At 43.7% G+C, this 26,846-nt stretch overlaps 1 protein-coding gene across 7 annotated transcripts in view; it reads left to right on the plus strand.

Annotated features, from left to right (window-relative positions):
• Nucleotides 1–26,846, plus strand: part of LOC105484840 (SLIT-ROBO Rho GTPase activating protein 2) — a 250,229-nt gene that overhangs the window by 185,787 nt on the left and 37,596 nt on the right. For 5 of the 7 annotated variants that reach the window (XM_011746880.3, XM_071079235.1, XM_024793798.2 and 2 more), the window contains exons 8-13: nucleotides 1,224–1,448; nucleotides 5,051–5,152; nucleotides 6,247–6,444; nucleotides 16,055–16,139; nucleotides 19,524–19,551; nucleotides 21,365–21,389. In XM_011746880.3, the coding sequence (XP_011745182.1) occupies nucleotides 1,224–1,448; nucleotides 5,051–5,152; nucleotides 6,247–6,444; nucleotides 16,055–16,139; nucleotides 19,524–19,551; nucleotides 21,365–21,389 (663 nt within the window). The remainder of the gene's footprint in view (nucleotides 1–1,223; nucleotides 1,449–5,050; nucleotides 5,153–6,246; nucleotides 6,445–16,054; nucleotides 16,140–19,523; nucleotides 19,552–21,364; nucleotides 21,390–26,846) is intronic. The other 2 variants (XM_011746881.3, XM_071079240.1) reach the window with 1 other exon arrangement.

Genomic DNA, 26,846 nt, shown 5'->3' on the forward strand with positions numbered 1-26,846 from the left:
GACCTGGACCTCAAAGTTGCTTAAGCAATAGGGAGGATGATGGATGACCAAGGGATTGGGATCTCTGGGTCCTTGGGGAGGGATGGGGAATATTATCACAGAGTTACAGAATGCCATTGCTGAAGAGGGCCTTAGGGATTACATTTGGTCCAAGGATTTTCAGACTTTTCTCTAACAGAATTATTTCTTCAAAGCAGACCTTACATAGAATCCCTAAATATTAAATAGAAAAAAGAGCAGAGTTCGCTTGGTTGAAGGAGGAATGGAAGACTCCAAGTCCTAGTAGTTGGGTTGTCCTTTTACCCACTTCTCAAGGGCAGCCTCAGTGCCGGCTCTGGTCTACTGCTTGAAAGCCACTGGCCTGGCCAAATCTGTTCATTTTACTATGGAAGAAACAGGTTTAGAGAAGGGGAGTGGCTTTTCCAAGGTTGCTTGATTCTGCGCCAGTGCTTTTTTTATACAGTTGCCTCTTTCATATCATTTTCGTTTTGCATTTTGTTGTAAAAAATCAGAATCCTTTACATGGCATGAATTTTTCCAGTAACACTTATGCGTAGAGCTTTTTAGTCTTGTAAATGCTATTTCTGTAGTGCAGGGGCATCTGTTGTCAGATGCCAGGAAGGAGGAGGCATGTCAGTAAACCTTAGTCTACAGCTAAGGCCTATCCTAGAATGTTGGGAGTTGGTGGGAATGATGACCCACAGAGTCAGCTCCCTATTCTGTCCTTCTCCCATCTAGAGTTGAGCTTGCATACATTAGCTACTGTTGCAATACTCTGCTTTCAGAACCCTGAAATGGCCTGGCTTGGTTGCTGTATAGTGATTTAACCACAGTAACCCTCAGTGAGTGGCAGGTTGTATTTTTATTGTTGAATTTTGTTATAATGGCAACCCCAGATAAACTTAAAAATGAAAGAGGATTCTCTTTAACTCTCAATTCTTCTCATGTTTATGAAATAGCACTTAATTAAATAATGTCATTTAATCTTATGAATCTTCTTCCTCCCAACCACCTCACGGCCCTCTAGGGTGTGTTTAACCATTGAATTGGGAATCAAGAACTGAGAACTCTCACCCAGGCCTTGGAAGTCAGAATGTCAGCCCTCTTCCCACTGCACAGCCAGGCTTATTGATGTGGTCAGATCTGCCCTCAGGACCACCCTCCGTTTCCACCAAGCCTTGGGGCTGTCCATGGTGTGCTCATGTGCCTTCTCCTTCCCACAGCAGTGTTGTGACTTAGGCTACCATGCAAGTCTGAACCGGGCTCTTCGCACCTTCCTCTCTGCTGAGTTAAACCTGGAACAGTCGAAGCATGAGGGTCTGGATGCCATCGAGAATGCAGTAGAAAACCTGGATGCCACCAGTGACAAGCAGCGCCTCATGGAGATGTACAACAACGTCTTCTGTCCCCCTATGAAGTTTGAGTTTCAGCCCCACATGGGGGATATGGTGAGGCCCTCTCCCTATACCTCCACCCTCAAGGGGCTTGAGTGGACTTGTCTAGATTCATTACACAGAAGCCACATTATTTTGGGGTGGGAGAGGCCTGGGCCCAGCTTCTTGTCAGGTGGGTGAGGCATATTCCACTTACTGAGCAAACACTTAGTGAGTGCATGCTGTCAGACACTCGGGCTTGGCTGCAGACATGGGAGATTAAAGCCCTTGGGGAGCTTACAGTCTGGGGAATAAGGTCGCTAAGGGGAGAGTTAGAACTATGCACAGAGAGGGGCATCCAAAGGGGCCCAGCAGGATCAAAGAAGGTGAAAAACAGCAGGTGTATTCTAAAAACTACCAACAGTTCAGGATGGTGAAAGGAAAGTGAGGGAGGGGAGCGCTCCCAGTGGTGAGGCTAGAAGAAATGAGAACTGAAGTGGGGCCACATCCTAGAGGCTTTAGTGGAGAAGCGACAGCTAGGCAGGGAATGTTGTGATCTTTTGGCATTTGGCAGAGTTCTGAATAATCTTATTCTCCTGAACTTAGAAGACTGTGATGAAGTGTATAGTTTTGCTTGGGTATTGAACAAAAAAGAATGGGTACCTGCAGGAAGGAAAGGAGCTAAGATGCCATCCCAAAGGCCTGATGCTGGTTGCCCAGACAGGGGAGCATGAACATGGGGGCCTTGTTTTGGACTCTTCACCTCCAGTGACTAGAATAAGAAGGGCCTAAATACACTAAAGTGAGAGGCAAGAGAAGCTCCTGGGTTTTCATCGTTCTGAATCTTTTGGTTCCACTTGTGTTGTTGTGTGTACGAGCCAGAGTGAACCTCATTCCTGTGGGTAGGAGCCACCATTTCACCTATTGGTGAAATCAGAAGGAGGTTGTATAGGCTTATGTGATAGAAAAGATCAAGATGGACCTTTGAGTATAGTTGGCTTTAGGAGGAGGAATTTTACCAAGACACTGTTTCGCTGTCTCTGCACTACTTCCTGTGTGTTAGCTCCATTCTCAGACAGGTCATTCTCCCATGGAGGCAAGGTGACTGCATTTCCAGCCTTCCCTGGTAGGTTGAAATCTAGTGGAAAGAGTCTCTGTCTCCCTCCTCAAAGCCCCCACAAAGTTTCATGTGTCTCTGGTTTTGATTGGGTGAAGTGCTTATGCCTGGGTCCATGCAAAGCACATGGCCTGAGCTGTGGAGTGGGAGGTTCCCCTCGCTAAGGGTAGTCAGACCAAAGCTACCAAAAGAAGGAGGAGTGGATGCCAGGGGACCAAATAACAGCAACATGTGTGCTCATCAGGAATGATGCTTCTCTCAAGATTAGCATCCAGACTCTAGAAATCTCCGCTCCAGAATGACAGCTGTGGTAGTGGAACCAGAGGATTTGCTGTCGTCAGTCGGCCTCTATGGAGAGTGAGACACTGTCCTAGAGACAGAAGTGTGGAGTTGATTTCCTTTCTTTCCTTCTTGGGGAAAATCAAACCATTTACAGTTCATTTCCATTGCTGTGACTTAGGAAATGTCAGTGTCTGAACAGATGGAGAAGTGAGATGATAGCATGTGCAATTAGAATTGGGGGAAGGGGTGTCACCAAGCCTCAGGAAGTCCCATTCTTCACCTGCCCTGGCTTCTGGTCAAACTTGCCTTCCAAGCCCCTTCTCCGGCTGTCACTGAGATTCCTTCCCAGGGATCAGTGGAACTTGGGGACCAGCTGAGTGGAATGATACATTTTCTGGTGTTAGTGACTGAGTTGCCTTCTGAGCCAAACAGCTTGTCTCCATAAAGGAGGATTCCAGATGCTGGGTGCTCAGGCCCCCACCTCCCCCTGTCAGTGTCTTATTTCCATACTCCAGAGCGCAGCTGAAGTGTATTACCTTGCACCCCGGTAGCGGACCACTGCCAAAGCATGCATCATCATCAGCTCTGCTACTTCTTAAAGGGACAGGCTTGGAGGTGGTTTTTCCTTCCCTGATTCCTCTCTGCTAGGTCTGGGTTACTTTAAAAATCAATAGCTCACTCTTCTGCTGGGGCGCTCTCTTTATGTGATATAGCTGATCAGTGGCTGAGCCAGGCAGGGGCCAGGACCAGTTCAGGAGCTTGTGAAGGTTCCGCATTCTAGCCTAGCCTTCGTATGAGTGAAAATAAAAAGAGATGAGAGGGTGGGTCATTCTTGGCCTCTGCAGCCAGTCTGTCCCCATCAGTGTGGGTTGTCTGCAGATTGTGGAGGCAACAGGAGGGAGCTGCCTGCAAGTCGTTGGATTAGGGCCAAAGATCGGGTGGCATTTTGACCGGAAGCCTTGAAATTGGCCAAGGCCCCACACTAACTGGTGTTCTGGGGTGCGCAGCATATGAATTGATGCCAAGTGCTCTCAGATGTACTAGGAGGAGGTACTTGGCTCCATTTTTGGTGCCCTCAGAGGCTGTGGGACTCTGGATGCCTGACTGGTGACATCAGGCAGCCAGAGAATTTCACTCTTGGCACTAACCGGTTCTGGCCACTGAGCTTTCTCCATTGTGTCTGCTTATCCAAGAGTTAGAGTGAAGTCAGCTCTCTTCAGATCTGAGAGCTGGCTCAGACCAGCCCCTCAGCTGGGGGAGGAGGTCAAGTCAGTTGGAAGCTTAAAAGCCAATGGAGGAAAAGGTCAAGTCCCAGCCCCCTCCATTTGAAGAGAGGTTTTGTCTTTTCAAGCAAGGGAATGGTCTGTGGGCATGTGAATGTGCCCACTCGTTGCTGAGGAGGAAGGAGGCCATTTCTATCCAGATGTCTCTCTGCAGACAAGAGGCTAAAGGACGAACGGTAACAAGGTGACAGGAGCTGTCTCCACATGGGTCCTGCCTCCCAACTCTCTCAGCCTTCTGCTCCTCATCTGTCATGCAGGGGACTGTGGATGACCTCATCCCATAACCACATCCCCAACAGGAGACAGTGGAGCAGCCATTCCTTCACACAGGGGAAAGCTAATTGGCAATAATCCTTGTGGGAAAGGCAGACTCCTCTCTTACAGCTCTAGGGAAGGCCTGGGGTAAAATGATGGCTCTTTGGAAAATGCCAAGCTCCTTCAGATTCCATACCCTCTCGGGCCCTCTAGCATAGGTGACCAACTTGTTCCTGGTTTCATGCTTTCTCATTGAATCAGAGCTGTCATGCATGGCCTGGATTTATAAACACATGCTGGCTGCCAGCAGCGGCAAGTTAGCCTCCTGACCCACTTCTCTCCTGCTTTCACTCTGATGTATGAAGGGGGATGAGGGAGGGGCCAGAGAGGTGGCCACTTTGACTTTCGGCAGGAAATATTCGCTGTGCCAAAGCATTGTGTTTCTGGAGCTGGGGCTGCCTGAGGCACTCTTCTCCAGCCTCCTCAGCCTTCCATGGAGCTGCAGACCGTACATAGACCTACCCCTGCCGGGCTCCAAACAGATCCCCCTACCCATTCCTTTCATGTACTGTTTGGTCCTGGAAGAGGCTCACACAAGTTGGCTTTGGATTTTGCTTCAACATAGAAACCACGAGCCTTATACCTTGAATATGGGTAATTTCATTGCCAGTAATGGGAACTCTGGAACTGCCAAGGGGACTGTATCCTCTTTCTGACCTGGTGTTGCTTTCTTTTGTTAGGCTTCCCAGCTCTGTGCCCAGCAGCCTGTCCAGAGTGAGCTGGTACAGAGATGCCAACAACTGCAGTCTCGCTTATCCACTCTAAAGATTGAAAACGAAGAGGTGAGTTTCCTCCTTAGGAGGCTCAAAGCCACACTCTGAGTTTCCCTGTTGAAACTTTTGCTGCTGCCCGTCTGGGAGCAGGTGGAAGGAGCATGCAGAGAATGTCCGGGTGGCCGCAAACATTTCCTAGCCAAATGTAGGCTTGGACTTTCCCCCTCTGCTACATCCTGCCCTTGAACTCCAGGAAGTTGCTCTTGCATTGCCAAAGGTTGTGCTCTATTTTGAGCTTTTGCGAAATGCTTTTTTTTCCCCTCTACACATTTAATCAAAATGGCACTTGGCAGCTGTGTGAACAATATTGTGTCTCTGAAACCACCTCCTCATGCCTAGCTTTGTCTAGCATGTTCAAACAAACAGAGGCCTTTGACTTTGACACTTCAAACATCTCCATCCTCTTAGGAAAGGGTGAGTTTCTTCTGGGCTCAGTGTATTTGCTTTCAAAAAGCAGTTCAAAAGGGCAGGTGATCCAGCTTTCTGTTGAGCTCAGATGGCTTCTTACCTTGTGTCTCAGTAAGTCTTATTTTCCGCAGGAAGATCAGGAAGAAGTAGGGATAGGTCACTTAGTTTGCAAATGAGCAAACAAATTCATCAGTTTATTGAAGGTCATGAAACAGAACCTGGGGCTTTGCAGTGCTAGGCCCATCACACATTTTAATTAGCTGTTTGTATGAGGGGGTTGGTTTAGATATATTTTATCCTCTTTCCCTTAACACTTCTATTATAATATTGCTATATAATATTATAATAATGCTAATGTTAAATTGTAAAAGTAAACATTAAAATATAATATATAATATTGCTATATGATATAAAAATGCTAATATTAAATTTTAAAAGTAAACATTAAAAGATCTGGCTCAAGTACATAGCATGAAGAGTTGTAGTGGCTTTTAGGTTTTCACTGTAGAGAGTATCATGCTGTAGCAGAGTCCATGTGATGTTTACCTCTCACTTAGCACTGTCCAGTGGGAAGCAGAGCTGCACATTCTGATGGCATCCTCTGGCCTTCCCCAGCCCACTCCCTTCAAGCTTCTCCATCACCTGCTGTTTTACAACCCACCCTTCATGCATCCTGTTGACCCTTGTCGTGGCAGGTAAAGAAGACAATGGAGGCCACCCTGCAAACCATCCAGGACATTGTGACTGTGGAGGACTTTGATGTGTCTGACTGCTTCCAGTACAGCAACTCCATGGAGTCCGTCAAGTCCACAGTGTCTGAAACCTTCATGAGCAAGCCCAGCATTGCTAAGAGGAGAGCCAACCAGCAAGAGACAGAGCAGTTTTATTTCACAGTAAGGGAGCACTATGGCTTTTAAAGAGCGTCAGCATGCACTGCAGCACTCAGGGAGATTTGGAACTCAGAGTCCCTGTTAACTGTCTGAAGGACAGGCGTTGAATATCTTAGATATGAATGTGGGCATACTCAGAGACCATCCCTACACTTAAAGGTGCAAGCATTTATAAGTTGTGTATGTCTAACAGGGATCCCCCCAAGAAAAAGGATGCTCCCAAGTATACTACTCAGAAGATTTTCTTTTTTAAGAAATTTTTAACTAGCTAGTAGGCTTTCACTGGAAAGTTTCCTTCTCAGGCACAGGGGATCCTGAAAGGGGAACTTCATCTTTTAGTTCTTGGAAAGTGCATACAAATATTCATGATAACACATGTTTTGTTTTTAAAAATCTATGATCTTTTCTAGGCAATATGATGACATTATTTTATAATTTTCAATGTTGGGAAACTATTTTTTCTAATTATTGCTAAAACTTAAAGGATGGGTTATATGCAGCATTACTATTTTGCACATAAATCCAAAACATCATATTTTCTTATTCATGTATCTCTAGTCTTCTTTTAGACAGTTGGAGCCTTTTATTCCTTTTTTTTTTTTAAGTATTGTTAACAGTCCTTTGGAAGTCCGCTACTGGTCTTTGGTGCTGCTTTTTAATAAGTGAGTTATTTTGAGCTTGCCAAGTAGGATCTATTGCCTGGGCTAAAATTTATTTCCTAATCTTCTGATGACCAAGAAAGGAAAAATTAAGTTTGCAGATGTGAGATGAAATATAGCCAGTAAATATGCATACTGATTCTGAATGAAAGGAATTAACTTTTCAGTCAAGAAACAGTCTGCATGCAGTAAATTGAATTTTTCCTGCAACTGGAGTGATTTGTTTAATTATTCTTTGAACACTGCCTTTTCTGCATTAAGAACACTGAAGATTTGCCAATTTTTTTTAAAGAAATCTGTTCTTTTAATTAAGCTCAGACTTCCTCATATTTTTTATCCTAGAGAAAACTGCTAAAAGGGAATGATGTATCAGTACTATTCTTCTAAAACAACTTTCAAAAAATGATTATACAAAGCCACATATGCTCATTATATAAAATTTAGAAGCAAAAGAAAGGAAATAAAAATTGTCCGTAATTCTACCAGCTAGAGATAATGGTGTTAGAATATATTCCTTTCTAATCTGTTTTCTATATGTGCACAAACACATATGTGAGCACACATTTATAATTTTATTCTAAAAAATAGGATACTGCTGTACATATTGTTTTACAATCTAAGTCATATAATTATAATATTCTTTAAGCATACTTCTGAGTAAAATATTAAAACCAATACAAAAAAATAATAGAATGGCATTTTAGCTCATTTATTGATTTTTGTAAAATATTTAATACACTCCGTGGTTTGTAGTTCGCATTCAATAAATGCTAAAACTTTATCTTCACCATCATCATTAATTTATTTATTAATCATTATTAAATTATTCACTGATAGTTTTTGAGGATTTACTATTGCCAGACACTGTGCTACAAGCTGGGAATGCTGAGAGTATAAGATAAAGAGGGAAATGATGGGGGATGGGTCATGTAAAGGGAGAACTTCCATTTTTACTTCATATATATCTGAACAGTTAAAATAGGTTGATTTTTGTAGTTTAAAAAATGTAAAAATGCATACATGCACTAGTGCATGAATGGCAGCCAGGATGAGTGGAGTTGGGGAAGCATCACACACAAAGTGACTTTTGTGTTTGATCTTGAAGAATAAGCGAACCAGGCAGGGAGTCGGGGAGGAGAATCGCATTCCTTGAGGAAAGAGCAGCATGTGGGAAAACATAAATGCACGCAATAACCTGGCTCACACGTTAAGATAACTTTCTGACTATAATGAGGGATGTGTCGCTGCCCCAAGCTTCATTATCTAAGGAGCTTGTTGAACACTCTCTAGAGGCTTTTAATAATAGGATTGTTTAGCTGGTCTGTCTGGACTGCTTAGATATAACACTATTTAAATGACCCAATCTCATTATATTGTGAAGATTTCCATTTTTTAGGTTAAGTAAGAAATTTTGGACCTAAAAATCTTGAATTTTAAGACAGTCGTTGTCAGAATTGCTTTTTGGCTTTAAATGAATTCTGTAACATTTGTATTCTAAGTTGACCTTTAGTAAAAGCAGGAATGGCCGTATTCAAACTGGTGACCTCGCAAATTCTGCCCACCCTTTCACTTTCTGTCTCAATACACTGATGTCCTCTAATCTATTTCCTGTCTTATGTGGTGGCCCTAGTGCCACTTATCAAAATTGTGTGCAAATTTCCTTGGCTAACAGGAACAGTTTTTGTCTGGGCTTGTCTAGCAGTGGGATTCTGTGCAAGTTCATCATTTTTGTGACTGGTACTTCGCATCAGATGATTAATTTCATGATAAAAGGAGCTTTTTGGTGTGGTGAAATAGACATTTATGGAAACTACCTGTTTACCATACAACCCACACAAAGCCAATACAACTACAGATGTGCTTTCTTTAGTCTGTTGCCTCTGCAAACATTGCCCGTGTGTTTCCCTATGCCCTTCAAAAACATCAGAGCAGCACATCCTGGAAGATCCTATCTTTTGGAAGGTTAGGAAGCAGTCTCTTGTCACCGCTTGACTCCTGGGTGGTGTGCCTAGTGACCAAGAGGGCTGCTAAGAAAGCTTTCTGACCACTTATGGCTCTCATTGGACTGATTTGCCCAGATGACATCAATTGGGAATGTGAGGCATGACCTGTAAAGATGAGTTGCTTGCAGGAGTCTCAGGAAAATAATTGTGGAGTGAAGAAACTTGAAGCGATTTTTTAAAATTACCTAACCCAACCTTCTTATTTGAAAAATTAGAAAAATAAATAGGCCAGGCATAGTGGCTCATGCCTGTAATCCCAGAACTGTGGGAGCCTGAGGCAGGTGGGTCTCTTGAGGTCAGGAGTTCAAGACCAGCCTGGACGACATAGTGAAACCCTGTCTCTACTAAAAATACAAAAATTAGCCAGGTGTGGTCATGGGCACGTATCACAGGCCAGTATCACAGCTACTCAGGAGGCTAAGGTGGGAGGACCACTTGAACCCAGGAGGCAGAGGTTGCAGTGAGTCAAGATTGTGTCACTGCACTCCAACCTGGGTGACAGAGTAAGACTCTGCCTTAAAAGAGAGAGAGAGGGAGGGAGGGAGGGGGGAGAGAGAGAGAGAGAGAGAGAGAAAGAGAGAAAGAAAGAAAGATTAAAAAATAAATAAATCTGGCTGGGTGCGGTGGCTCAAGCCTGTAATCCCAGCACTTTGGGAGGCCGAGACAGGCAGATCACGAAGTCAAGAGATCGAGACCATCCTGGCTAACACGGTGAAACCCTGTCTCTACTAAAAAATACAAAAAACTAGCCAGGCGAGGTGGCAGGCGCCTGTAGTCCCAGCTACCTGGGAGGCTGAGGCAGGAGAATGGCGTAAACCTGGGAGGCGGAGCTTGCAATGAGCTGAGATCCGGCCACTATACTCCAGCCTGGGTGACAGAGCAAGACTCTATCTCAAAAAAAATAAATAAATAAAAATAAATAAATAAATAAATCTGCCGGGCATGGTGGCTCACGCCTGTAATCCCAGCACTTTGGGAGGCCAAGGTGGGCGGATCACCTGAGGTTGGGAGTTTAAGACCAGCCTAATCAACATGGAAAAACCCTGTCTCTACTAAAAATACACAAAATTAGCTGGGCATGGTGGGACATGCCTGTAATCCCAGCTACTTGGGAGGCTGAGGCAGGAGAATCGCTTGAACCCGGGAAGCGGAGGTTGCAGTGAGCCAAGATCACGCCATTACACTCCAGCCTGGGCAACAAGAGTGGAACTCCATCTCAATCAATCAGTCAATCAATCAGTAAATCCAGAGAGAATGGGTAGCTCACAAAAGCTGGACCCACTGCTCTGATTACTGGGTCTCTGGCCACAGGCTGCTTCTCTACACGCTGTGGAAGAAGCAGAGGTGAAGGGAAGGGCTCAGGAACAGCTCAGCAACTTTCGCCTCTTATTTGCCCTCAGTGGTGACATGTTTCCTGATTTTCTTGGCTTTGTGTTTATTGCTTATCTTCTATAACACATAGTTCAGCAATGTCTACTCTTTACCCGTTGCCTTTTTTTATTGTGATTGTTAAAAATCAGTATTTTTAAAGGATGCAAATATTTAAAAGGGTATACAGGAAAACCTACTATAAAGTTTCTTTTCATTCCTGACTCCTCTTTCCCCTCCCCTCTGCTGGTGGTTGAAACCAGTTTCTTCTGTGTCCTTCCAGAGATACTCTGCATGGACAACAACTGACGTATCTGTAAATACCCTTTAATGCAATAAATTACATTAGAAATGTAATGAAAGAAAATGGAAGTAGATATAGAAGTATACCACTTATACCATTCTTCACTTTTTTAACGTTATTTGTCTTGGATCTTATTTTTATGTTAGTCCAAAAAGATCTGCCTCCTTTTAAAATAGCTGGACAGAATTCCACGGTATGAATATGCCATCATTTGTTTAGCAAATTCCCTCCTCACAGGCAGTGATGCTCGCTGTTTAGCCAAGGTTTACCAAAGCTTTATAAGGCTGGCATTTTCCTAAGTATTTCCTTTGTTTTTTGGAGCCCGAGCCTCGCTCTTGTTGCCCAAGAGCCCAAGGCTGGAGTGCAATGGCGCAATCTGAGCTCGCTGCAACCTCCGCCTCTCAGGTTCAAGCGATTCTCCTGCCTCAGCCTCCCAAGTAGCTGGGATTATAGGCACCCACCCCCACCCCCAGCTAATTTTTTGTATTTTTAGTAGAGACGAGGTTTCACTATGTTGGCCAGGCTGGTCTCGAACTCCTGACCTCGTGATCCGCCCTCCTCAGCCTCCCAAAGTGCTGGAATTACAGGCATGAGCCACCACACCCAGCCTAAGTATTTCCTTTTATAGGGAGTTGGAGAATTAGGTTATTGTATGGGGATAGAGCAGTGAAGGGGTTAAGGATCATGGCTGATAAGGTAACAAAGCTAAACAGTCTGAATTCTTAGGGACAGGTTTAGGGAAGGTAATAGAAGAGGAGGCAATGCCTTGGCCACTGGGGCAATGAGCGACCACTAGACTTGGAACTTGTGGTCTGAGATCTTTTTATCTTGGTATTTTCTTGCAGGCCCTTGGTAAACATGTGCTGGCAAGTACAAATGAGTGAATGCCCCTGTGCTGTCAATTAAACTGGGGAGACATGCTCCATTTAAGGTTTACTCTATTATGTATTCTATCTGACAGCTGTTTCCTATTTTAAAAACTGACGGGGAGAAGGGGAAATGTCAGCATGCCTGCATGGTGGGGAAACAGCCACTATAATGACATCTGTATATCTCTGAGCATGGGCTGGGTAGGTGTACTAACTTTTCCTGCCTTGCTGCAGTGGATACTTAGGGTCTTAGGTTCACGCAGATTAAATCCAAGGCATAAGCAACATCCAGTGAGTTTTATACCCCCATGGTAAGAGTGTATTTAAAGGGAAGAGGTTTTTAGAAATGAAATTTGAAAAGCATTCTAGTGCCTCTTACTACTTTTTTTAAGGCCCAAAACCTTCTGCTTTCATTCTGCTTTTATTTTAGCACAAAGCAAAGACACTTAGGGAAGGGATGCTTTTAGGCTCACTGAGGAGGTGATTCAGGTATAAGGAAGCCAGGCCCTGTGCTAATCACAGTAATGCTTATTATCCAATTTCATTCTCACCAACCTTGTGAAAAAAAAATTCTCATTTTTAGATGGAAAAACTAAGACTCGGGGTTAAATGATTTGCCCAAGGTTAGAAGAGTTAGTAAGTGGTAGGACTAGAATATTCCAACTCATGCTTTTTCATTGTAATGCAACTAAAGCATCTATCAAGGAGGGAAAGTGCAGAAAGAAAAGTTATTATATTAATACTTTTCAATAAACAAAACTCACTGCTGACAGTTAATATCCAATTAGGAATTATTAGGAAATGAATTAATGAGTCATAAAAACTGAGTTGAAGTTTTACAATGGCACTAAACAAAATGCCCAATAGATTCTTTGCCGCCCTTCCTACTTTTTGAAGAAATTCTCAGTTTTGATAAAGTGTGAAAGTTGTTGGGGGTGGGCACTGGTCAGACTGTGTTTTAGGAACTTGATTTTATTTTGGTGATACCTAGAATAAAATATTACCCGTTCTTTTGCTCCTTCATTGAGGAAAACCCCAGGTAGCCACTTTGATTTTGGGTGTTTGGTGAAGGAACGAAAAAGAATTACCTAATATTGGAACATGCCCTAAGTAAGGAAAGTGATCCTCATTGCCCAAGGAAGGAATTTTGAGATTGGAGATTATAAGCATCCCTTTTCCTGGCCCCCCTCATCTCCAGAAATCATTAAAAACCACCTATTCTTCCCTTGCCTTCTTCAGCGGTCTCAGCTCCTTTCTCTGTGTGTCTGTCGAGCAGCAATAGAAGCCTTCTAACTCACTTCCACCAATTAAAGACAAGGTCACTTATCCCCAGCGAGTCTCTCATATGGATAAATGCTGACTTATGGGTGGTATGGGTGAGTGATAAATAAAATAACATGCCTGCAGACTCTGAGATGCCTTTACCTTTCCATACCTGGCTTACCTGGATGGAAAACTCCAACCATGGTTTCCACACCAGTATTAGGGATGCAGTTCATACCTTGACACAGTTATGATCCTTCAGGATTTAATGGAACCCGAAGAGGTAATCCGTCATACATCTTGACGAGATTGTTATTTATTTTAATGGTTCATCAAGTGACAGCCAGAGTTAACTAATGAATTGTGAACATGAATTTAAAAAATTGATTTCCGGAATCACAAGTAGTGAGAAGAAGGAATTTGCATCCATCTCCTTTGAGAACTGTAGCTGTTTTCTGAGCAGTCTGGTCTTGTTTTGAGGGTTACAGTTTCTTGGTGAATTTTCCTCATTAGGAAACCTTTAGCGTCTCCTGGGATAACCTTCCAAAGAGAGAGGCTTTTGAGGCTTGCATTGTTGGCAATTGGTATTTCCTGAAGGCTTTCCACCTCTGGGCCCTAAAGTACTGTTTCAAATCCACAATTAGGCATTGGTTGGGGATTCGGATATTACCCCGGGAAGAATGACAGCAGGTGAGCTGGCATCTGGAACAGATGGAAAAGGGAAGGTGACAACAGAGCCTCTTTCCTTGCAGATGTTCTTGTGCAAAAGCATAAAGGCACAGAGAGAACAGATCATGAATAAGGCAGTAGAAATGATTTGGAGTAAGATTTGGTTTTGGCTTGTTTTATTTTTAATTCAGTGAGTACGGGCACACTAGGGGCTTGGTTTGTGACTGCTGAAGAAGGGTCTACCCAGAGGAGAGTGAGACTGCTCATTCATTTATTCATCATGCATTTATTGAGTATCTGCTATCTGCTAGGTGTGGTACTATCAGGGGTGCAAAGAATAATAAATGGTCTCTGACCATAGGGAGGAAGCAGTCTGGAGAAAAAGACACATGAGTAATAAACCCCCTGTGACCGGGCTGTATGAGAAGTGCTGTCATGGAGATTTGCATGGTACCCACAGGACCATCTGGGTGAACATGGGAGGGCTAGGCATTGCGTCCCAGAGAAAGCAGATTTTTCTTTTGTTTTTAAACAAGAGAAAGAATCAGATGCAAGCTCTTAGTTAAAAGTTCACATTGTACAGAAAAGTATAGAGTAAAAGTAACTCACATTTGTTCACTTTTCTTTTTTTGTTTGTTTTTTGTTTTTTGAGACAGAGTCTTGCTCTGTTGCTCAGGCTGGAGTGCAGTGGTGCAATCTTGGCTCACTGCAAGCTCCGCCTCCCAGGTTCAAGCAGTTCTCCCGCCTCAGCCTCTCAAGTAGCTGGGATTACAGGCACTCACCACCACGCCCGGCTAATTTTTGTGTTTTTTGTTAGGGATGGAGTTTCACCATGTTGGCCAGGCTGGTCTCAAACTCCTGTCCTCAAGTGATCCATCTGCCTCAGCCTCCAAAAGTGCTGCGATGATAGGCCTGAGCCACCACACCTGGCCCTGTTCACCTTTTCTTTCTATCACTCTTAATCCTAAGTGAAATCAAAGGTTTGATGTATAATTATATGTTTTACTTAATATACATTAAAAGACAGACAGAACTATTACCATTTAAAATGGTGCATCCACCTAACTACCTCAGTGATCTCACATGTCACCAGTAATTCACGGATCACACTTTGGGAAACCTGGCCATTTGATTTCTGAGTTCAGACATAGGCAGATAGCCCCTGATCTGGAGGATAAACCACTGCAGCAGGAGGCGATCAAGGCAAACTAAGACCCCAAGAATGGCTATGGAGGAGAGCGGAAAAGATACTTTAAAAATCCAAAGGCCTTGGGTTGGGCCTGACACTACCACTTGCTAGCTTGCAACTCTCAGTAGTTTATTTGATACCTCACCTCCCCTGAGATCATCTTGTCTGTAATAAGGAAGTAATATCTTCCCTATATGCTGTGCAGTTATTTATTATAAGAGTCAAATGAGAGAATATGTGGTAAAGTGCTCTAAAACCTGCTATGTTGCTGCATGCATAGAGCGTTAATACTATGAAGTTTAGTTCTGCTTCTCTCCTTCTCCTGCTCTGTACCATGATGGATGGGACATTTTGTCATAATGGTTAAGAGCACACGCTATATTGTCAAACTGCCTGTATTTGGATACTGACTTTACCACTCACTAACTGTTTGACCTTGAGCAACTTAATTAAACTCTCGAAACCTCAGTGCTCTCATGTGTAAAATGGAGATGATGATGATGATGATGATGATGATGATGATGATGATGATAGTTCCTAGGGTTGTTTTGAAGATTCAGTGAATTGTCTGGGGACATACGGTCTCTCACTGGGCAGACGAGGGTTGAGAGAGAACAAATCTGAAAGTGCAGCACAGCAGTCATATTTTGACTGTGAGAGCAGGTGGGATCACATTTGTGTTTGGACCTGGATTTGTGTATGCAAGTGGGGGATGGCAGCCCCTTCCACTGAGTGCTCAGAAATCCAAAGCTTTCCATAAAGACTTCATGCAGAATAGAGAAGGAAGCTGTTGAGGATATGGCTCAAAGATGCTCCACATCCCAGGCTTACAGCTGAGGCAGGGACTGAGCCTGCCATTGGCACTGCTCCTAGTGTGATGGAATGCCCTCCCCCTCCTGCCAAGAGGCCAGGACAGGGCAGGATGTCAGTAGAGGTGACAGATAGCAGGTGTGTGTCCTCACACCAAGAAGACCAGGGCTCAATGAATTCATCCACCCTCCCTGCTCTTCCTCAGTGAAACTGCGGGAGAGGGGCTCTAGGAAACAGTTTCTTTATACTGGCCATCATGGAACTCCCAGAAAAAACATGGAGAAGGATATTAATCCACCATAAAAATCAACAGCTGCCCATATGATCAGTGCCTTAAAGAAATTAAAAAATGGACTGGTAGAAATTGGGTCAGAAACCAAATGACCTCTGTAAAGGGGAATTGTTCAGCTGAGCATCTGTGATTTTTTTTTTTCTTCTTCAGGAGTCTGATTGCTCTTTTTCCTCCTCCTCTCTTACAGAAAATGAAAGAGTACCTGGAGGGCAGGAACCTCATCACCAAGTTACAAGCCAAGCATGACCTTCTGCAGAAAACCCTGGGAGAAAGTGAGTGTGGGAACCCTCTGCTGGAGGCTTGACAGTGAGGCCAGCTGGAGCTTTCTTGCTGAGCACACGCCTCCATCCTCAGCCAAGTGGACCCGGTCTTGTTATATGAATGCCTTTCTTTTCCCGGGTTGTTTGATGTGGAAGCACACGCCCCAAATGACTGCTTGAGTAATGGGAAAAGGCCAATGCTTAATGAAGCACTAACGTGTATCATCTATTTGTTTAAATGGAGCGTGCCTGCTCTCCACCCAGTCCCCCCACCCTTGCCTCCTCTGCCACTTCAGGGTAGAGAGGCTGAGGGGTTATTTATTCTCCAGACACTTTGTTAAAACTTCTAGCTCCTCTGTGGCAGCACTGAGACTGGAGCAAGAAGGTAGGGAGCCATGAGATGAGATACGCAGCTGCTCTAAGAGGAGAGAATTCTCAAATGCAGGAGATGGACAGACTGCCGCTTTCTATAGCTTCCAGAAAGAGCATTAGTTTCTTTCTGCTTTGAAAGCTCTTAATGCTGTTTAAGTGGCAGCCCTCTCTCCTGTGGCTATGCTGAGGCCATGGTGCTGAATGGACTGTCTTGTCTCATAGAATGATTTTAACCAGACCCTGGAAAGTAGCAAGGCAGAGAACTGGACTGGCACTCTGGACTTTCTCTCTTCAACTGTCAAACAGAAGGTGGAGGTTGAAAGAGAAGCTTCCCCAGGGTTTTTTGGCACCCTGCCCAGATTTCCTGCCTAGCTCTCAGCATCCTATGATTAATGGGATTCCCAAGTTGGGGATGCCTCTGAATGCCCCACCCCTCCTCCCTGTCCCACTAATCTCCTCACTTAAAGATAAGGGGGAGAGGAAGGGAGAAGCTGCAGGGAATATGGCTAACTTCAGTTACAGGCAAGCCTGTACTTACACAGAGATCTGACATTTTAAAATAAATTATTGAGCACTCTTTAGACAAACTGCAAAGTTTAGGAAAGTGTGCAGTACTCCTTGGCTCATTGGCCCCAGGAATTGGAGCCTCACTTCTTATTATACCAGAGCCTCCTACCCACCTTTTTTGCCCTGTCCTTTTCCTGCCTTGGATGGTTTCCCAGATGATTAATTTTTTTTCTCTAATCTTTTATCTAATGACTTTTTTTTTTTTTTTTGAGATGGAGTCTCGCTGTGTCACCCAGGCTGGAGTGGAGTGGCACCATCTCGGCTCACTGCCAACTCCACCTCCTGGATTAAAGCGATTCTCCCACCTCAGCCTCCTAAGTAGCTGGGATTATAGGCGTGTGCCACCACGCCTGGGTAAGTTTTGTATTTTTAGTAGAGACGGAATTTTGCCATGTTGGCCGGGCTGGTCTCAAACTCCTGACCTCAGGTGATCCACCTACTTCAGCCTCCCAAAGTGCTGGGACTACAGGCATGAGCCACCATGCATGGCTGATCTTACAACTTTTTTTTTTGTTTTTTGAGATGGAGTCTTCCTCTGTCGCCCAGGCTGGAGTGCAGTGGTGTGATCTCGGCTCACTGCAAACTCCGCCTCCCAGGTTCAAGCAATTCTTCTGCCTCAGCCTCCCGAATAGCTGGGATTACAGGTGCCCACCACCATGCCTGGCTAATTTTTTTGTATTCTTAGTAGAGACGGGGTTTCACCATGTTGGCCAGGCTGGTCTCAAACTCCTCACCTCAGGTGATCTGCCTGCCTCAGCCTCCCAAAGTGCTGGGATTACAGGTGTAAGCCACCGTGCCCAGCCTGATCTTACGACTTTTAAGGCGTTTTCTTTTATGTGAAGAAAGCCTGTTAGATAATTTCTGTTCTCTCTTCCTCACCACCAAAAGGACTCAGACTAAACAAGTTCGGGCACTGAGGACCAAACTTTGCTTATAGAAAATCCTTACTCTAGGGTTATCAGATTGCTCCACGGAGAATCAAGACAGTCTAAGCATAGTCCATAAGTAAGACAGAGAGCAGGGCCTTGGGGTTGTACAAATGCATATGCGCTCACACTTGTGTGTGTGAGTGAATGGGTTTACTCACACATTTATGCACTAAATGTGCTACTATGGAGGAACGAAGGCTGACCATTCATTAGTGCTGCAAATTGCCTTAATCTAAAGATGACAAGTTCTAGCAATAAAGAAAAAAACAAAACTATAAATCTTTATGTGTGCAATTCATCACGTCCCTGCCTTCTGAATGTATTTGTCACCATAATGCAGGAGTCCCTTGTTCTTGCCATAGAAGGATAATTGATGTGTATGAATATTCCAGAATGGAGATGGAACAGATGTTGAAAATAATGGCTCAGAATAATATTTTTGCACATAAGAGCTGAGCCTTTGGTAACGAGAGACAGTTAGGGGTGGGTGATGGCATTGCTCAAGAAGAGCTGAACTATAAGCAACAATTACCAACCTTTAACGGCAAGGAAAGGCCCTGCCCTCCCTCCCCCAGCCCTTGGAGTTTCCTTTGCAAGAGCTTGGATGGGGAGGAGTGTGGGAGCTGATTTTTACTTCCCCGGCTCAGCACCTGCTAGGGTTTGCCCCTGGTTTAAATAATGCAGGTCTAAAACAGATCAAGCTTCATTAACTGTGGACCCAAAGAAAGCAATATGTATCACATCATTTCCCATGTAGACATGCACGTATATTTTTTTAAAACATGAGAATACTTCTCATGAACTTGAAGATTTTCAGTTTCATTTTTTTTAAAAGCTAGCAATGACCCATTGAACTCCTAAGGCCCACTATTAGATTGAGAACCATGATTTACTAGTAGTATCAACATTGTATCTCCCATCTCCCTTGCCACCTCAGTCAAACCTAACAGGAGAATTTACTATGAATCTCAAGCTAGAATATCCATATCTTCTCTGTTCTGTCCTGCAAACAGCTCCTCTTGTTCTCCCAACCTCCAACTCTGTGTGTGTGTGTGTGTGTGTGTGTGTACGTACACTCAGGAGCAAGTAAACTTGGCCTTCCACCCCACCACACACACATCCAACATAAGAGAAGCTGAATTTCATCCCTGGGAGGGCTTCTAATAATTTATTCTATTAAGTATGATCTGTGTTGCTATTGTTCCACTACATCCATCCGTATGTTCCCATTGGGAAGCAGAGTTGGCTCTAAGGTTTAGGGAGACCAACCTGGACTGGGAATCAGCATCAGAAACAGTTCTTGCCCAGAAAGAGGGTCTTGGTGCTTTCTCTTCTTTCTCTCTGTCTCTCTGTCTGTCTCTCTCTCTCTCTCTCTCTGTCTCTGTCTGTCTCTCTCTCTCTCTCTCTTTTGCTACACACTGTTATACTGTGGCTTCTAGGGGAGATAGGCATGGTAGTTACTAGGAGTGGGTCTCCCTCCCTCCCTTCTCCTTTAACATAATGCTTTTTGCCTTTGTCTTTCCAACAGGTCAGCGGACAGATTGCAGTCTAGCCAGGTGAGTGTGGCCTGGGACAGGCCTGGGAAGGGATAGAGGCCTGGGGGGTAGAGCAATCTTAGTCTGGGAGAGAGCCAAGGAGTTGAGTTGTAAAGGCATTGAATGACTTTACAGAGCAATGGCCTGGGGTGGGGTTTACTTCTCTTTGCCTTGCTGACCCCATCTGATCTCAGATAGAAATGGGGTTTTCAGGGACTTCAAGAAGGAGCTAAGCAGAACTGAGTGAAAGGGGTTGTCATTTGCTGAAACTGTACCAGAGACCCCCAGACGCCACTGAATTGCAAGGAACATAAACATTCAACTCTAGAGGATTCTGGTAACCTAACCTTAGCTGCCAGACTTCAACATAGGGGCCCTGGGGAGTCTTTGACCCAGAGAAAGATCAGGAGATGGCATTTGATTTTTTTTTTTATGCCCAGAAAAGAAGGCAGCCCCTAAGTAGTAGTGACTGTTGCTGGATAATGAAATATTACATTGCATTGGCTTGCCAAAGAGCATTGGTAGAAATATTTGTCTGATGTACAAGTATGTACCCCTCCCAATCTTTCCCCACCTTCCCCTTCCTCCTCCACCCCAGCCAAATATTTTCCCTCAGTCACAGTGCTGCTATGAGAAAATTTGTGAGCTGTTGGAGAGCAAGGTATTCATTCATCCAACAGTTCTCAGATGCCTAGAAATGTGCTTATTTAACTAGAGAAGGGGCTTTAATGGGTTGGATTCCTTAGAGACCCTGGGTTAACCCATTATATCAACCACTTATATCTGCCAAAACACATAATAATCATGAGGCCATTTACAATTATAGGCTCATTATTTAGAGATAGCTTCATTTGACTTTCATTGTTTTGTCATTGTGAATTACAATAAAGATCCCATTAATAAACCGGTCTTGATGACTGGAGGGAACCAGGATAATGGGATTCTCTGGAACACATCTTTTTGGTGTTAAGAGTCTTTAAGTTCACCTGAGCTCCTGAGTCTGTGGAAAGCTCTGTAGGACTGAAAAGAGCTGAATTGAATTTCCTGGTGCTGAGTTATTTTGCTCTGAGACCTTGGGCCATGCTTTTCCCCTCTCTGAATTCTGGTTTCCTCTTCTATAAGACCAGAGCACTCCACTAGATTCAAGGAGCTCTAGTGGCCTGGTGGCAGGAACAGAGCAGTGACCAGCAACCAGGCTCTGGTCCCATCCTTCACTCAGAGCAGGACAGCCCTGCCTCCTTGGTTTGGGTGTTGTGCCTCTGAGTCAGATTCCCTTTGAGAAAAGGCTTCTGAGGCTAAACACAGATTGGAAAACATTGACTGAGAGGATCCTCAAGGTTCTTCCGAAACTAGATGTTCTGCACTCTAAATCCAGAAAAATTGTTCCCTGTAAAGATAGCAATCTTTAAAGATTTCCTAGAGAAACAAAACAAAACAAAAATTGTAGCATCCTTTGGTGTTTCCTAGTGTCTCCTAGCAGACAAAAAAATCTTATTGTCTAACCCAAATATATTTTACTACAAATTGAACCAGTTCTCTCCTATTCTAATTTTGAGTAGTGCTAGATATTAAAAGCAGGGACGTCTGTGCTTTTGTGAAAAAAAGAGCTTTGGTAGGCTTTATTGTGGAAGTTATTTATCAAGTCTCTTAGCCATTTCTGGGACTGAACTGAGTGATGCCACATGTTTCATTAGCCACCACACAGATTGCTTTTAATTATTAAAAACTTTACTTCTGGGTTTAAGACTGGTTGTTTATCTCATTCGTCCCAATTTTCTCTTTTTCTTCCTTGTTGCTGGATTGGTCCACTCTGATTTGGCGGGATTGGTCACAGGCGCAGCTCAACTGTGAGGAAGCAGGTAAGGGCCCAACCCCCGGGCCAGGCTGGTCTGGCCTGAAAATATAGTCCATCCCACAGGCATTTATTGAACCCCACTGTGTGCAGGACTGACACCTCTGACTTCATGCCTGCATTTGGAATGTATCATTTAGTCATAGTATGTTTAATATTGTGGCAATATCATTGATTTAACTAGTTGGAGTGCCCATAGTCTTTTTGACTTGTTCCTCTCCTTTTCTAGTCATTTATCGTCTTGCATACTAGGGGTTTGGTTTGATTGGTGCAGACTGTTCCAGAACTGCCCATGGCATCCTTTTCCAAGACCGCAAAAGAGGCTTGACACTTCCTGCATATGTGCTAGCATATCAGTAACTCACAGCACCTAATTAGCTAGACCAGACAATCTCGCTTTAAGTTGGCAGATTTTGTTTGATTGTTTCTGGTGGTTTAGTCATTCTAGATGGATTCCTAAGACATGCTAACAATGCAAAGATTAAGTCTGGTCTGGGAATGATAGGCAAGAGCCATTCGACTCTGCAATTTGGTGCATGATCTTCAGTGTTGTATTAAAATCTGCCACTGGACAGCCAACTCTCATTACCCATATTAGGAGGGATCTTAGCAGTGGCATGGATAATCCACATCAATGGATAATCTAAACAGCACTTGTGCTTGTTTAAAAAAAATTAATTGAAATATTTTTCGCAGTAGCAAAATTGACTCCTAATTATACTTTATGGCAAATACTGAAATGATTTTATGTCCCCTAAGCTCATACCAGCTATGCAGTAGACAGCAGGGAGGGCGGGTGGAGAGAGCTCAGAAATATCTTTGTGTCTGCTCAGGGGAAAGCTAATCCAGGCTTTAAAAAATCATTTTGGGTAATTCTCAGTGGCTCTAGCCACAGGGAGATAATCGAATAAAGAGGGCGCGTGGTTTCTATGGTGTTGGCAGCCCCGGCATTTCTTCAGCTCATCTGACTGCTCTGACGGGGTGGACCATTAAGCTGGGGAACTTGGATAATACAGGCCTCGCTTATCTTAGCTTTGCTGTCACTGTTTTTCCCTTCTCTACTTGGGATCTCATCTTAATGAGAATGCCATCAGATGCAATTACACATTTTTTTAATTATAAAAATTTAATTGCAACTCTCCTCTCTCTTTTTCCTCTATTTCTTTCTTCCTCCTCTTTCTTCCATAATTTCATTTAAAACTGGAGAGGAATGGAGTGACTCCTAGGGATAATTCAGTGCATTTAAAATTAATAGTGCATATCTTGCAGAGGGAGCAAGCCATTTTCTCTTTAAGAAAAGGAATGAACTTGAAGTTTGTTCTTTCCAGTTCCTGGGTTGAAACCAGGCATCTTGCTTATAGCTGGAGCATGTTTGCAAGGGATTTGCAACCTCCACTGTGGCTACAGGAGTGCCAGACACATCAGTTTGGCAGGTGATCTGTGCCCTTGGTTGGGCTCACCGTTGGAGGGGAACAGCACCCCTCTGGTTTGCATCCTGCTGCACCTAAGTAGTTGCAGGCAAAGTGTGTTTGCCTGGTGCTAGATTTGCATAGGAGTTACAGGATATACCAAAATCCCCAATCAAATAAAGATCTTATTTTCATTTGGCTGCCCCAGTTTCTAGCAGTTCAAATCTACTAGTGGATCAGCAAAAAGTTTTCCTAAGATGGTCAGAAAGGTAAAATAGATAGGAAGTTACTTGGAAGGTGAGTAATCTTGTATAAGTAACAAGGAAGTAATTATTTGTTTATGGCAAATCAGGCAAACAAGAGGAAGAAGCTAGTAGTTTTTGTTTTTGAGGGTCCCTAATGTGTTCCAGTCATTTTTGACCCTGTCAAAGACTAGGTTTAAACCATCCCAGACCTTTTTTAAAAAGGAGACAGTCCCACTGCTGCTTCCAGGCCTTCCCTGCTCCCTGTAAGCTCAGCATTATTTCTCTCCTGGCCATGACTTCATATCTTCTTTGTTGGCCTTTCTCCATTCCTCTAAATTGAGGCATTTCTCCAGGGCTCTGTCCTCTCACGATGTCTCTCTATATTCTTTCCTTTGTCACTCTTATTCCCTTAGATGAATCTTTCTCTTCTTCCCTAAGCATATTTTTGTTCTATAATGCTGTCCTTTTGAGTCTTTGGGTGTAACTCCTCAGTGATCGACTAGACATTTATGCTTGAAAGTTGTGATAGCACCTTCTACCTTCAGCATCAGTCTCACCCTCCCCCATCACATTGTGATTTGCATAGCCCCTCCCCTCACTTCTCTGTTTGTGTTCAGGGGGACTCTATTCTTCACAGTCTCTGAGGCCTGAAATCTTATCTTTGATGCTTTTTTCCCTCATTACTCACATATAATCTGTTGTAAAGATTTGTATTTTCTCCCTTGGTAAAAATGAAAATTAACAAATGTAGTACAAATAAGTACCTAACAAAAACTCTAACCCTCTTACTCATGTGAAATTATGCCAGATAATACATATTCACAGATTTTCTGGCCATCTTTCTGATTTTTTTTTTTTCGAGACAGGATCTGGCTTTGTCACCCAGGCTGGAGTGCAGTGGCACAATCTTGTCTCCCTGCAACCTCCACCTCCTGGGCTCAAGCAGTTCTCCCACCACAGCCTCCTAAGTAGCTAGGACTACAGGTGCACACCACCATGCCTGGCTAATTTATGTATTTTTTTTTTAATAGAGACTGGGTTTCACCATGTTGCCCAGACTGGTCTCAAATTCCTGAGCTCAAGTGATCCACCTGCCTCGGCCTCCCAAAGTGCTGGGATTATAGGCATGAGCCACTGTACCCGTTCCTTTCTGATTGTTTTCTCCTGCAAATCACTGGACCACTGCTTTACTATGTTTTCCAACTTAGGCCCTACCTTTCTCCCTCTGCTTTTGGTTTAAAGTTCCCTTAATCTGATTAGATGAGAATTTGGCCTGATTCCTTAAAGGCCCCTTCTAACCCTAAGATTTCATGACCAAAAAAAAAAAGTGTATGAGGGAATTAAAGTGACAAGGGTTTCTAACATTGGAGGAGGGAAGAAGAGAAGGAGAAAGGAGGAGACAAATAGTACATAAAAACGTAGAAACTGCTCAGTCAGGGCTCACACCTATAATCCCAGCATTCTGGGAGGCTGAGATGGGTGGATCACCTGAGGTCAGGAGTTCGAGACTGGCCTGGCCAACATGGTAAAACATTGTCTCTACTAAAAATACAAAAATTAGCCAGCCGTGGTGGTGGGCACCTGTAATCCCAGCTACTCGTGAGGCTGAGGCAGGAGAATCACTTGAACCTGGGAAGCGGAGGTTGCAGTGAGCCGAGATCATGCCATTGCACTCCAACCTGGGTGACAAGAGTGAGACACTGTCTCAAAATAAAATAAAATAAAATAAACTCAGTCAACTCTATACAAAGGCAATGGTGAAGTGCTGGTCATCATGGCACCACAGGAGTGCACAGGCACGTCCCAGGGAAATTAATTTACTCATTGCTCAGAAACACTACAAGGAGAGAGGAGGATGGCGGGAGTGTTCAAAGCCTTTGTGACTTTGTCCATTTTGTGCTCCTACTGGACTCTTAGACTCCACTGGAGCAGTGGGGACTAGAAGATGCTTGTGCAGTAGGACAGGTCATCTGTAGCCCACCCTTGTCTGCCACAGATTATCCATTGGGGACTGCATGTGAGTGCTGCTGGTAACCACAGACATGCAGGTTAATATTTTTCTTGCCCTGTTTCCTGCCAACCCTTCGTACTTACCTTTACCACTGATACTCCGTTTCCTGCATATGCCGGCCAAATTTTGTACTCACACAATTTGTTGAAGCCAGTAGCCTGTAAGCTTTCCAGCTTTTCTCCCTCTAGGTCATATTTAACGTAGGACCAACAAAACTATGCAAACACTCATATCACTATCTTCATTATCTCTGCTGCTAGTATTTTAAAATAATTTTTATTAATACATAATTGTACATACTTATGGGGTACATGTAATATTTTGATACATGCATACAATTTATGATAACCAAATCAGGGTAATTAGGGTATCTATCACCTCACATATTTATCATTTTTTGGTGTGTGTGTGTTGGGAACATTCCAAATCTTCTGTCTATTTTGAAATATCCAATAAATTATTGTTACCTATTATCATCCTACTGTGCTATCAAACATTAGAACTTATTTATTCTAACTATTTTTATACCCATTAACCTCACTTTTTTTTTTTTTTTTGAGACAGGATCTCGTTCTGTTGCCCAGGCTGGACTGTAGTGGTGCGATCTCAGCTCACTGCAACCTCTGCCTCCCCGATTCAAGCGATTCTTGTGCCTTGAAAATCCCAAGTAGCTGGGATTACAGGCATGCGCCACAGCACCTGGCTAATTTTTGTATTTTTAGTAGAGACAGGGTTTCTCCATGTTGGTCTCGAACTCCTGACCTCAGGTGAACCGCCTGCCTCAGCCTCCCAAAGTGCTGGGATTACAGGCGTGAACCACTGTGCCCTGCCCAACCTCACTTCTTTTTTCTTTTTTCTTTTTTTTTTTTTGTGATGGAGTTTCGCTCTTGTTGCCCAGGCTGGGTTACAATGGCACAATCTTGGCTCACTGCAACCTCCACCTCCCAGGTTTAAGCAATTCTCCTGCCTCAGCCTCCCAAGTAGCTGGGATTACAGGCACCTGCTGCCGTGCCCAGCTAATTTTTGTATTTTCAGTAGAGACAAGGTTTTACCATGTTGGCCAGGCTGGTCTTGAACTCCTGACCTCAGGTGATCCGCCCACCTCAGTCTCCGAAAGTGCTAGGATTACAGGCATGAGCCACCTCACCTGGCCCAACCTCACCTCTTAACCCCGCACTCCCCGCTACCCTTCCCAGTCTCTGGAAACCATCGTTCTACTCTCTGCCTTCATGCAATCAACTTTTTTAGCTCATGCATACAAGTGAGAATATGCAGTATTTATCTTTCTGTGCCTGACTTATTTTACTTAACACAATGTCCTCCAGTTCCATCTATGTTGCTGCAAGTGACAGAATTTTATTCTTTTTTATGACTGAATAATATTTTATTGTGTGTATATACCACATTTTACCCATTCATCCATTGATGGACACTTATGCTGCTTCCATATCTTGGCTATTGTGAATAATGCCACAATAAACGTGAGAGTACAGTTATACTGATACTTCAATATACTGATTTCTTTTCTTTTGGATATATAACCAGCAATGGGCCTGCTGGATCATATGGTAGATCTATTTTTAGTTTCTCAAGGAGCTTCCATACTGTTTTCCGTGGTGGCTGTACTAATTTATATTCCTGCCAGCAGTGTACAAGCATTCCCTTTTCTCTGCATCCTTGCCAGCATTTGTTATTTTTTGGCTTTTCGATAATTGCCACTTTAATTGGGGCGAGATTATTTAAAAATTTGCATTTCTCATGATTAGTGACATTGAGCATTTTTTCACATACCTGTTGGC

This window comes from Macaca nemestrina, chromosome 1, assembly GCF_043159975.1.
Source record: "Macaca nemestrina isolate mMacNem1 chromosome 1, mMacNem.hap1, whole genome shotgun sequence".
Taxonomy (NCBI): domain Eukaryota; kingdom Metazoa; phylum Chordata; class Mammalia; order Primates; family Cercopithecidae; genus Macaca; species Macaca nemestrina.